Below are 13,126 nucleotides of genomic sequence, written 5' to 3'. Positions count from 1 at the left end.
GTATATATATACATATATATACACAATGTATATATATGTATATATATACATATATATACACAATGTATATATATGTATGTATATATATGTATATATATGTATACATATATATATATACACAATGGAATATTAATCAGAAATCAAAAAGAATGAAATCTTGCATTTGCAACAAAGTGGATGGAACTAGAGTGTATTATGCTAAGCGAAGTAAGTCAGTCAGAGAAAGGCAAATACCACATGATTTCACTCATATGTGGAATTTAAGAAACATAACAGATGAACATAGGTGAAGGGAAGGAAAAATAAGATAGAAACAGAGAGGGAGGCAAACCATAAGAGACTTTTAAATATAGAGAACTGAGGGTTGCTGGAGGAGGGGGGATGGGCTAAATGGGGAATGGACATTAAGAAGGGCACTTGTTAGGGGTGCCTGGGCAGCTCAGTCAGTTGGGTGTCCAACTTCAGCTCAGGTCGTGATCTCACAGCTGTGTTCACAGCTCAGACCCTGGAGCCTGCTGCAGATTCTGTGTCTCCCTCCTTCTGACCCTCCTTGGCTCACATTCTGTCTCTGTCTCTCTCAAAAATAAATAAACATTAAAAAATTTTTTAAAAAATAAAGAAAAAAATAAAGAAAAATTTTTTAAAAAATAAATAAATTTTTTAAAAAATAAAAAATAAATAAACATTAAAAAATTTTTTAAAAAATAAAATTTTTTAAAAAATTTTAAAAATAAAGAAACAAATACTACGCGGTATGTTAACTAACTTGAAATTAAATAAATGAGTAAATAAAAATAAGCAGAGCCTCTGAAATCACAAAGATGAGGATTAAAGTACCCAGGGTTCTCAAGATGAACAAATCCATAAAGTTCAGCCTAAAACATACTTTTGCCTCACTCATAGACTCTCATGTAATAAACAATTAGTTTCTAGGTGCCTATTATGTGACAGGCCCTATCATAGGTGCTATCCTCAAGTAAAGGACATAAAACAGTTGAAATAATATTTATTGAATATCTAGATCTAGTGTAGATGTTAGGCACTGTGGTAGGTGTTCTCCATTTCCAATCTCATTTCATATCCTTCCAAATATAGAGTTGTTTTGTTTTTTTTTTTACCATTTCTTTCAGTCGAAGTTTGGTTACATATGTTACATGGTGATTTGACAACTCTATACCTTATGCTGTGATCACCCTAAGTGTAGCTACCATCTGTCACCACACAACACTATTAAATACCACTGACTGTATTGCCTATGCTACACCTTCCATCCCCATATCTCACTCATTCCATCACTGGAACTAGCACACTTACTATTCTTACTTCTCAGAACTTAAAATTGGGACCTAGAGATTATTTATGCTTCAGATACTACAAAGTTGATAGAGAAACTTAACTTTCCCAAGTGCAATTTTCTCTTTATTGCACCTCTGTTACCCCTGATAACAATGTTTAAGATTATTGAACAAATGAGGGGTGCCTGGGTGGCTCAGTTGGCTAAGTGTCTGACTCTTGATTTTGGCTCAGGTCGTGATATCATGGTTGGTGAGATCCAGCCTGGCATGGGGCTCTGTGCAGGCAGCATGGAGCCTGCATGGGATTTTCTCTTTCCCTCTCTCTCTCTCTCTCTCTCTCTCTCTCTCCCCCCCACCCCACCCCATCCTTGGCTCATGTGCATGCATTCTCTCTCTCTCTCAAAATAAATAAACATTAAAAATTTTTAAGATTATTGAACCAATTTTAAGATTATTATTGAAGAATTAAGATTATTTTAAGATTATTAAAATTAAAATATGCATAGTAAGGTATTTACATTTTCAATATAACCACACCCAGAAACCAAAAGAATACAGACTACTAGTATATACTCATGTTTACAAAAGATCTGATCTGTAACATAGAATTCAAAGGCTTCTACTCATTTATGGAGAATGTTACATTACAATGCTAGTTTCCTCATATGATGAATTCATAAGAGTTTTGTAAAGCAGAAGCAATGCTTATTCTTGAAAATAAGTGAGAATTCCTAAAGAATTTTACAGCAAATCTTTTAGTAACATTACATTATTTATTTTTCATTATAGAAACAACTGCATGAAAACAACTGCTTGAATTTCAGATGTAATTTTGTGTCGAGCAACTTTTTGTATTCCAAGGCATTTTAACATATACATCTAAGTGTTATTCTCTGGGAGAAATGGTCTTGTTAAATTAAACTCACTGGAGATCTTTAGCTTTGGCAACAAAGCTTTGAATCTTCATATATTAAGGCTAATCAAATCTCTGGTGACTCCCAGAAACCTCATTAAATGGAGGGAGACTATTCTCGATTGAGGATCATTGGAATTTATTTTCTTGACTGCTGATTCTCAGGGTAGTCCTGGCAATACAAAATTCAATATAGTATGCTTTATCCAAATTGACTTCTACCTTTCAGAATAATGCAGAAATCAATCGCCTTTGGCTGTGTTGCCAACAACTGAACCATTATTTAACCTCATGAAGGCAGCAAATGCACTCACTTGGCATTCTCATTGTTTTCTTTGTCCTAGCAAACAGTGTATGGATTGTCCCACTTCTCTCTTTTTTTTAATGTTTATTTATTTTGAGGGAGAAGGAGAGCACAAGCATACAAGCTCACAAGCAGGGGACAGGCAGAGACAGAGAATCCCAAGCAGGCTCCAAGCTACCAGCCCAGAGCCCAACAGAGGGCTCAATCTCAGGAACCAGGAGATCATTACCTGAGCCAAAATCAAGAGTCAGCCAGCCACTTAACCAAATGAACCACCCAGGCGCCCCTGAACTAAACCACTTCTTTTGAATTTTTTTTTAATGTTTATTTATTTTTGAGAGAGAGAGACAGTGGGGGAGGAGCAGAGAGAGAGGGAGACATAGAATCCAAAGCAGGCTCCAGGCTCTGAGCTGTCAGCACAGAGACTAACATGGGGCTCAAACTCCCTGACCGCAAGATCATGACCTGAGCTGAAGTTGAACATTTAACCGACTGAGCCACTCAGGCGCCCCTAAACTGAACCACTTCTAAACAAACACTGATAAATCCACCTTTGCCATTTACCTATCTAGGAATTAGGTTATACCTTGTGAAGTTACAACATGCCTGGGTGGTTGAATTTGGGTACTTCTTATAATTTCAAACTGAACAGTAATCCTTATAAAAGGAGCTCAAATGAATACTCTTGGGAGAGTTGTGTTTTTTTAAAAAATATATATTCCCTAACTAAATTGCAATATACAATATAGTGCCTAAGAGAACATGTCAAGGATCTAGCCTTGTGACCACTAGCTGTGTGACCCTGAACAAATTACCAAGCTTCTCAGCTTCTTTTACTCATCTCTACAGTTGCAACAATGTCTCTTAGGGCCCCTTCTTCTTTGTTTTTTTTAGAATTTAAAAGAACAAAACAAAACAAAACCCCTATGTAAAGGGCTTAGCACAGCATCTGGTACAAGTGTCTAATAATATTTTTATGTATTATTTTTTATCCTTCTTTCATTTATAAAACTCATTTAAGAAAATAATTCAGGGGTGCCTGGGTGGCTCAGTCGGTTAAGTGTCCGACTTCGGCTCAGGTCATGATCTCACGGTCTGAGAGTTCGAGCCCTGCGTCAGGCTCTGTGCTGACAGCTCAGAGCCTGGAGCCCATTTCAGATTCTGTGTCTCCCTCTCTCTCTGACCCTCCCCCGTTCATGCTCTGTCTCTCTCTGTCTCAAAAATAAATAAATGTTAAAAAAAATTAAAAAAAAAAGAAAATAATTCATATGTAACCCCCCATTCTACTTTATTATAGATCCTTACTCATTTCAATTAAAAGACGTTAAACATCGTTTTCTCCTTTTTTTTCATGTGAAGCTTCATCTTCTTTTTTGATTTTCTATTTGTAATGTTATGTTGAATGTTCCTTTCAAATTATGAAGGTAATACAAGCAATAAGCCAACTAATGCAGATGTATAAAGAAAAGCCAGCAATCTTCTCCTTTCCCAGGGTAACCAATATCTATACACTATTTTACATCCTTCCACACTTTTCTCTCTGCTTACACAAACAATATGAAGATTCATGCATACGTCAATAGCCTAGTACATGGCTCTCCACACATTCTTCTATGCTCAAAACAGCTACATACACACACACATAAGTATGTTTGTGTATATATATTTCCTAGTTGGTACAAAAATGCAGTTATACTCCTCACATAAGCTATAACTTTTATGTTTTACTTGACAAAAATACATGAATATCCTTTAGGTCAAAAGTTATAGCATTAACTCATTTTTTCTAATAACTGCATAACAATCTGTAGCATGAATATAAAATCATTTATCCAAGTATTCTACTCTTGAAGGATATTCAGATTGTTTCCCATTTTTTCATTTTGTCCCTACAATCCATGTAGCAATAAACATCCTTGTTCAAATATCCTGACATACTGGTGATTTTATTTTTGTATGATAGTTTCTGAAGAGTGAGATTGAGCATTTATCATGCCCCAAGTCTTATTCTAATATATTTACTATTTATTACTACATTTACATTTATTATCTCATTTAATCTTGACACGACTTGATGAGATAGTGTCATTACTCCTATTTTGAATATCATGAAGTTTAGGTAAATAAATTGCCCAAGGTCACCAGCTAGTGGTGGCTAAGTGATTTCGACCCAGGCAGTCTGGCTTCCAAGTCCTTGCTCTTAACACAACCCTTATCTAGAAAATTGCTCTATTACTTTCTCCAGAGGTTGTAGCCACTTACTGTATTTCCATGATAGTTCCTATAAACCATGCCAAGCCTTAAACTACACACCATAAAAGGGCTTCTCTAATGGCTGGAATCCACAACTGGCAGTGTGCTTCCTCAGATGCACAGATTCTATCTTGTTTCCAAACACATTTGAATGTGCTTCCTACACTCTGAAAAGCCTTTCACAATGTGGAATTTGGTTACATCAGTCTCTTTAGGCTTCAGTTAGCGGTTAGGATCAAGAAATAAACATGTATTCCTAATGAATGGGATGCGGAATACTGCAGCTGTCTCGCTAACAACTTCAGGGAAGCAGACATCAGGAATTTTCCATTCATAGTTTATGTTGCTAACATGCTCCCTTAAAACACCTCCCATCTTTTCACCTTGACAGAAAGAAGTAATTCTTCCTTTCCCTCTCAAAGCCCAAATTCCAAAATGGATTACAATTACAACTACTACAATTATAATGGCATACTACTATTACTATGTTTCTTATTAATTTTACTTACTTTCCTCAAAAGTGTTTCAACATGCAAGAGTCCTGGGAATTTGAGCAAAGGGTGTGCGTTTTACAACTCAAGTAAAGGAACCAAATTAAATTCAGCAATCTGTAGCTGCTTTTCTGTGGAAGAGTATAACTTAAGGGAATTATAATGCAATTTGGCTCCTATGGTAAGAAAGGAATAAGAAAACTGCTAAGCATTGTCCTGAGATCAGCAGCACATTTCAGGTGCGAAACAGGGACAAAATGGGACGGATGATCATAGAATCCTGGGAAAGAACTGATCGCAGTTCCCAGGGAGTGTGTGGGTCTTGGTTCAGCAAAGAAAGAGTCTAGGGTTTAAGCTCCAAGAAATGCAACCGGAAGTGCACCAATGGTAAAGAGCCTAAGGCTGATAATAAATGTTCTGTTTCGGCAGAAACACTCCTGATCTAGCAAATTCCACGGCTGACCTAAGGTCGGGTTGGCACTATTGCCCTTCTGGTAGCAACGCGGCATTGTGCGAGGGCGCCGCTGTGAAAACAGACGGAAACGATTTGGGCTGAAAACCTCTTGCCTTGAGCAAAAACCATACCAGCTGGAAAACGAAGTGCTGAAGAAACAACAGAAAGAAGCGGAGGTGGAGCATAGCCGCTATGTCGGAATTCCGCGGCTGTCCTAGAAACTGCCAGCATGTACAAGTGCCTCTGTTGGTGTGGGAGTTAGAAATTTTGGATGGCAACTTCATGGCTGGGATAAAAACAGTTTAGTGAGTAAAGTCAGCTTTAGTCAAGAGTGAAGAGTGGTCAGAAATAGCTAATGTGTGTAACTGTTGAGCTAAAACTGCTACAGCTGGTAAATGTTTACATGGTCTGCATTAAGTCTTTTCGCACAGCCCCCCCTCCTGCTAGGTAGTTGGGTACGGAAAGTATTGTCGGATTTTACACTGGAGGAAACACTCAGAAAAGGCTTTGGAACTTGTCCAGGGGCACACATCTAGTACAGCCCTAGCTGGCCTGAAGGCTTCCTTATTTCATTGGCTTGCCAGCACATGCGTCTAAGAATTCGAAGGGAGTAATGTCAGGGCCAGACTATAGAGTCCAGCAAATTCTTCTCTTCATAGGAACAAAGGAGACCTCCAAAAACTATGCTTAGAAGGGCACAGTAGGTTACAAACTGTGGGGTCGGGCCCACCATGACGATGGGTAACTCGGGAGCTGCAGAATGGGAATGGGAGAAGCTCAAGTGAGCTGGACTGGGGCCATCGGACCCGCCAGTGGTGCTGCTGGGGGCCCCGCAGGCGCCTGGACTCCGCAGCTCGCGCCTTCCCCGCCACCTTCCATCAGCACTGCGAGCTCGGGGCCCTGAGCCCCCCGCTGGCCCCTAGCCCGCTCTCCCCGGGCTGTGTCACTCACTCACGGTCTGGGACACCTTCAACTCTTGGTTGAGCCACTGGCACAGGATCTCCGACATGGCTCGGCCTGCGCCTCTTAACAACACGCAAGGGTAGGAACGCGCGGGAAATCCAGCCTCCGGCCCCGCGTCCTCTTGTTGCCACGGGCAACTCGTTGCTAAGGAAGCGTATCCAGGTCGGAGCTTGGGCAAAGGCTGGGGCAAGAGGGGCGCCAGAGTCCAGCCGCGCAGGACGGAAAACCGTGGCCCGCCCCCTGCCGGCGGGTAAGCCCGGGACGCACGCAGGCGCCGGGGGCTCTGCGGTGGCGGTGGCAGAGACGGCGGGGGTCCTGGAAGAGGGGCTGAGCGGTGGGAGAGGAATGGGTGGGCAGAGGGAGCGACGCAGGAGGTCATGGCCTGAGCGAGGGCTTCTTGGACGAGCAGAAAGAGAGAGAAAGAGTTTTGACTGAAGGGGAATTACTTTTCTTCCAAATTGTCTTTTAAAAAAACCTATAGAAGCTCTTGCTCTAATGACAGCCATTTATTCATTGATTTACAAATTGCTAGGTTTAATGGCTAGCTATATTGTGTGGTTACCCTGGCAAGAACAGAATGTGTCTTATGCACGGTTTGGTCCCAGAGCTGTTACGGGGCCTAACACCCAGCAATCCTTAGGTAATTTTTGTTGTTAGCCAACCAACAATTAGGGTAATTCCTATCTCTATGTTGTTTTGAGAGGTGAATATTTAATGAGCTTGTTTTCTGGTCAGTTTTGCCTTCCAGGTAATTATTTTACAATTGTATTTTGACAAAGACTCTTCCCTTGAGCAAACCTGAGTCAGATTCCTCTGAATTCTCTTCTCCCAGAGGCACAGAACTTGAGTTCCTTCCTTAGCCCCTTATCCAGTTTTGGCAAGAATCCTGCTGGGTCTGTTTAAGAAAAATCCCTCACCCTTTATAACTGATCAAATTCTGGATTCCTCACCTTTGATATCTCCTACCCCTTGGCTGACCTTCTGCAAGAATCCTTCAAGTCAGTTTAGCCAGAAACCCCTGTTTCTGATGTTTCCTCTTAAAAATTTTCCATCTACAGACCCTAACTCTGCTGCTCAGCTGTAAATTCCCACCTTTCCCTGTGTTCACAGTGGTGCCCCAACTCTCTCCCCTGCCTGTAAAACCCGATCGCAATGGTTGCTTGAATAGTCTTCTTTACTGTCTTTAACAAAGGTGAGAAAAATTTTCCTTTAATGATTTATTTATTTTTGAGAGTGAGAGAGAGCAAGTGGAGGAGAGAGAGAGAGAGAGAGAGAGAGAGAGAATCCCAAGCAGGCTCTGCACTGTCAGCACAGAGCCCTAGGTGGGGCTCAATCTCAGCAACCATGAGATCATGACCTGAGCAGGTATCAGGAGTCGGCTGCTCAACCCACTGAGCCACCCAGGAGCTCCAATGATTTCTAAAAGTTTAGATGGAGTTATAGAAATAATTATGTATATTTGTATTATGTATACTTAATCTCATGTGTATGACAATAATATATATAATAATGTATTTGTATATGTCACAAACACAAAGAATTGCCCCCTAAAAGGCCTGGATACATCAAATTATGATTCTTTTCAACTGTATGCACAATAACAGTGATATCCTACTAGAACAAATATCTCTTAAGATTACTCTGAAATTGATCTGTGTGACCTGATAGGCTAACAGTTTAGTACCATTTCACTTTACTTAACTTTTAAATTATTTTTTTAAAATTTTTTTAATGTTTATTTATTTTTGAGACAGAGAGAGACAGAGCATGAATGGGGGAGGGTCAGAGAGAGAGGGAGACACAGAATCTGAAGCAGGCTCCAGGCCCTGAGCTGCCAGCACAGAGCCTGACGCGGGGCTCGAACTCACGGACCGTGAGATCATGACCTGAGCTGAAGTCGGCCGCTTAACCGACTGAGCCACCCAGGCGCCCCTTAAATTATTTTTAATGTTTGTTTATTTTTGAGAGAGAGAGAGAGCGGGGGAGAGGCAGAGAGAGAGGGAGACACAGAATCTGAAGTAGAATCCAGGCTCTGGGCTGTCAGCACAGAGCCAAACTCGGGGCTCAAACTCACGGACTGCGACATCATGACCTGAGCCGAAGTCGGATGCTTAACCAACTGAGCCACCCAGCGCCCCATCACTTTACTTTGCTTTTAAATCTCCCATCCCATGAGTTTCCTCACACCCAACACAGCAGACATGACTGTAGTGGAAGTTCTGAGGGAGATTTATTGCCAACAGAATTGGGGCCTAATACATTTGATATGTCTCACCTTAGAGTTATCCAAATTCAGAAGATCATGTTATTCTAAAAGTCTGTGGGACCTGGGGGCTAGAAACCAATGTCTTCTGGATTGCTGAGAAAATTGCTTTTGAGGAAAGATGTAGAAGCTGGTGGCTGCACCAGAAGAGAATGTCTGAGCTCACACCCCACCTACAGGTAAGGGCTTATCCCCACATCGAAACAAAATACCTCTGTGCCTGTCTGTAGGAACTGTTCGGTTGTTTGTTTCAAAGAGTGATCTGTAGTGTTTGTCTTTGGAACCCAGATCCAAACAACATAAAGTGCCAATGTGATATTTAGGAAAACAAGCGTATAGTGTATATGCAAGAGTTGGATAAATGGGGACAGAGACGCTCTACAAAATAAAAGGCAAAGTTCTTCATTTCACAAAAAGAACATGGCATTTTTTCTCAGTTCCTGAAGTATCCAACTTGAGAATTATCTGACATTAAAATATTAATGAAAATTTGAGTTATTACTTAAATGTTTGCATTTTACTATTTGTGTGTGTGTGTAAATTGCTACTTTAGTTATTAGTCCAAGTTTAACATTTAATCTGTTGCCTTCCTGTTGAAATCCAAGCTCTGGGTAAAGTTTCTAGCACCTCCCATGTTGCATTTTGTGTTAATGTGATGAATAACTTATGTGTTCCCCCATGTGAAATCATTTGGGAGAGGAAATGATTAAAGATGTGGACAGTTTCCCATCTGTTCCTGAGATATCTTCCCTATTGTTTCTTAATTAAAGTTTTTCGAATATTTGCCTCCTGCATCCCATTGTAATTTTAAAACTAAATAAAAAATTATTTTTAAAACATTTATTTTAATTATAAATCTTCATTTCTCCTCAGTAAATAGTCAAGGGTGGGTTATAAAGAGTTATTTTGAGCCTACAAGTTGGTTTGAAAAGTTGTGCTGTGTACTGAAGTGGAATACACCTTATTCTTTTAAAAAATAATCTTGCCCGAGTGGCTCAGTCAGTTAAGTGCCTGACTCTTGATTTCAGCTCAGGTCATGATCTCACAGACAAGAATTCAAGCCCCGCATTGGGCTCTGGGCTGACGGCGCAGAGCCTGCTTGGGGTTCTCTCCCCCCTCTCTGCCCCTCACCTGCTTGCTCATGCACTGTCTCTTTCTCTCTCAAAATAGATAATAAACATTAATAATAATAATAATTTTTTTTTAAAGTGAAATATAGCAATAAAGCCCAAGCTTCGGAATCAGACACACTTGGGTCCAGTTGTCCACTTTTGCTCTAACTCTTCAACTCTGGTAACAGCTAGACTTCTTTGAGCCTCAGTTGCCTTATTTGTAGGATAAGGATATCAGTATTTGTGTGACAGATGTGAAGATTAAACAAGAAGCTGTATATATTAATGTCAGGCTCCTATTAGATGCCAGACAAATGTTTCTTCCTTTTTATCCTGAGGCAATATGTATTTTTCCTTCGCATTACTGGTTAGCTTTTGAGTAGCTTAGATTTGCTTAGTGTTTGAGGCAATTATTTCATATAACTGCTTCAATTTATGACTAATTCGATGTACATAAATACACATACATTGATGGATTTTTAAAAAATCTTATTTGGTCCTCCATGTATGTCTTGCATGCATCCCTTCATTTCCCTTCTCATCACTCCTAGATCATTCTCTAATTCCCTCTCGGCAGGTTTTGCAATGGGCTTGTTCTCTATGCATTCATTAATTCAATAAATGGTTTTTCCAGCATCCACAATAACCACCCAAACTCTATTTTCCTGTCTCTTGCCCTCCAGTCACCTTGTGCAACCAGTCCAGTCCATTTTCCTGAAGTCCTGCGCTATTCTTCGGCTCATACTCATTCATGCATTTCACAAGAGCAGTGTTTACCAGCTGTGGGTCCTGATCTCTTCACAGGATGTGTAATTCCTTTGGTGGGCCAGAATTCTTTATAAATGAAACATGAAGACAAAAATGGGATATAAAATATCAGAGAACATGTCATGTCAGGAAAGGCAAATATGTGGGGTTCTTTTGGGAAACATTTTTGGAGCCACTATCCTGGAGGATGAAGACCCTAAGGAAGGTCCTTTACAGTCTAGCCTCAGTCCAACCTTAACTGTGAGCCACAAGTCCCCTTTGCACAACTTGCTCACATTTCTTCACCAGATCCCAACTTTCCCACCTCAACATTCTTCTTTTGTTAAAGACAAAAAAAAAAAAAAAAAAGAAAGAAAGAAAGAAAACTTCCTGTCTCAGCCAGTCTTACTTGTCTTTCAGGGTCCAATGTATCAGTCACCATCTTGCCCAAACCTCTTACTCCCTCCATTTTCCCACCCCCTTCTCCTTCTGAAAGCTCAAAATCACTAGTTTCCTTTTAACTCTCATCCAACACGCCTGACTCTTACCAACCACCCACAGCTTGGCCAGCAACTCAGTTCTGGAAACTTCCAGTGTCTTCCTCAACACATTTCCAAATGAGTGTTGATTTAGGCTCTTTCCACTCTTGTTATTTATGGCAAATAACAGTATCACCATAAAAGTTTAATTCTATGGCAAAATATTTGAAGTCTTTTCTGTTGAAGCAGATATGACCTCTTCTTTTATGTGTCTTATTTTCCAGGCCCACATGATTTGTCTTCTATATGGATTGTGTCTTTATCAGGCAAACATTTAAATTTATAATCTTAGAAAGCAATTGGATTTGAAACAAAATCAAGTTCAAAACAAAACAAAACAAAGAACGTGGTACCATATGACAAAAAGTGAGTCATATGTTCTCTGAGACAAATAAACCACATTGCTTTTATCTGATTTCTTTGCTTTAATTTCTTATTTTCCCATCCTGAAGTTTTCAAGAAGCCAAGCCATACTTTAGTACCTTAAATTTATTTTTCATATGCCTAATAACAGAATCAAAAACGGGCAGAACTAAGAAACATTAAAATTACATAAAATTAAGTTAAAAGTATATAAATTATAATTGGAGATGTTACCAGCTCATACTCAGTAATTGATAAAGTAGATAAATATTTGTTAAGGATATAGAGAACTTGAAAAACATTTTGTCAATCAAATTAGCATAATTGATAATTATAAAACAATGCCTAAAATATATATTCACTGCCCACTTGTAAAGGAAGCAGACATTGAAGGCTGATTAGTTAAATATGCAGTAGTACAAATAGAGCTACAGATATTGTGGAAGATTAAATTGACTCTTTGGTGACTTCAAAAATTACATGGAGAAAGTTATTCTTTTTCTTTCTACTGTGAATCTGTATTGTAATCCTGATACATTAGGTTCTAGTCAGTTAAGCTCTCATTGATTTTTGAACTTACTTGTTCACATTTAAAAAGTTTATTGGTACATTTTCAGATATGTCATCTAAAAATGAGTACTTTATAACCATTTCCCAAGATTACTAGAAAAGTTTATATGATTATGTGATATTTTTATACTCATTTTATTGAGAACATGGGATTAGAGATAAAGAAATGTGATCTTATAGTAGCATTTCAACCATTTAAGTACTCTGAGATAAGATAGTTACATTCCTCTTGATTACTTATTTATTTGTCTATTTATTTACTTTTGGTAGATGAGGTAGAGGGAGCCTCTCTGAATGACCAGAGCAATAACATAAAATTTTCTATGGAGTGACTTATAAAACCAGAAAGCTAATTCCCTTTCATTCAGCAAGAATGAAGGGAGTGTGTGCATTTCATGCTGGGTACCGATTTCCAGACTTTGAGATTCAACTGGCTGGTGATTTTCCAAAAGCAAATTTGAAAGCCAATGTAAGGTTGCCAATTTTCTTTTTTGTTTTTTTTAAGTATGTAAAACGAATACCACATTTTCTCTGGTCATCATTTCACATAAGAAAAAACATTTTACACTGAAAGAAGTAGGTAGCATAAAATTTGAGAATGAAGAACAATACTTTAAACTGAAGAATAGGGTTTATGAAAAGCCCACAGTATATTACAATAGACTTGTAAATGTCCTTATAGATTGGACGTATTGTTGCCAAACTCTGTCCCAGACCTGATACACAGGCGGGACCACCTGAATATGAATCCTGTTTCCATGGTATTTGCAACCTTTCCACACTGGAATGTCAGAGAGCTGGAAGGTGTGTGTGTGTGTGTGTGTGTGTGTGTGTGTGTGTGTGTACATGCTGAGGACAA

The 13,126-nt window shown here is 39.2% G+C and overlaps 1 protein-coding gene and 1 long non-coding RNA gene across 2 annotated transcripts in view; one reads left to right on the top strand and one right to left on the bottom strand.

The window, feature by feature from the left end:
* SPEF2 (sperm flagellar and cilia associated 2) overlaps window positions 1–6,768 on the bottom strand; it is a 184,021-nt gene extending 177,253 nt beyond the window's left edge. The window contains exon 1 of the mRNA XM_081796051.1: window positions 6,662–6,768. Within this exon, the coding sequence (XP_081652177.1) occupies window positions 6,662–6,719 (58 nt within the window). The 5' untranslated portion in view covers window positions 6,720–6,768. The remainder of the gene's footprint in view (window positions 1–6,661) is intronic.
* Window positions 6,769–6,837: 69 nt separating this feature from the next.
* LOC132680737 (uncharacterized) lies at window positions 6,838–11,710 on the top strand. Its single transcript, XR_009610686.1, has 4 exons — window positions 6,838–6,923; window positions 7,784–7,865; window positions 8,954–9,115; window positions 11,559–11,710. It is a non-coding gene; the product is annotated as an uncharacterized LOC132680737 (long non-coding RNA).
* Window positions 11,711–13,126: the final 1,416 nt, after the last annotated feature.

This window comes from Panthera onca, chromosome A1 (genome assembly GCF_046562875.1).
Source record: "Panthera onca isolate mPanOnc1 chromosome A1, mPanOnc1 haplotype 2, whole genome shotgun sequence".
Taxonomy (NCBI): Eukaryota; Metazoa; Chordata; class Mammalia; order Carnivora; family Felidae; genus Panthera; species Panthera onca.
This window is presented reverse-complemented; position numbering and strand designations above follow the sequence as displayed.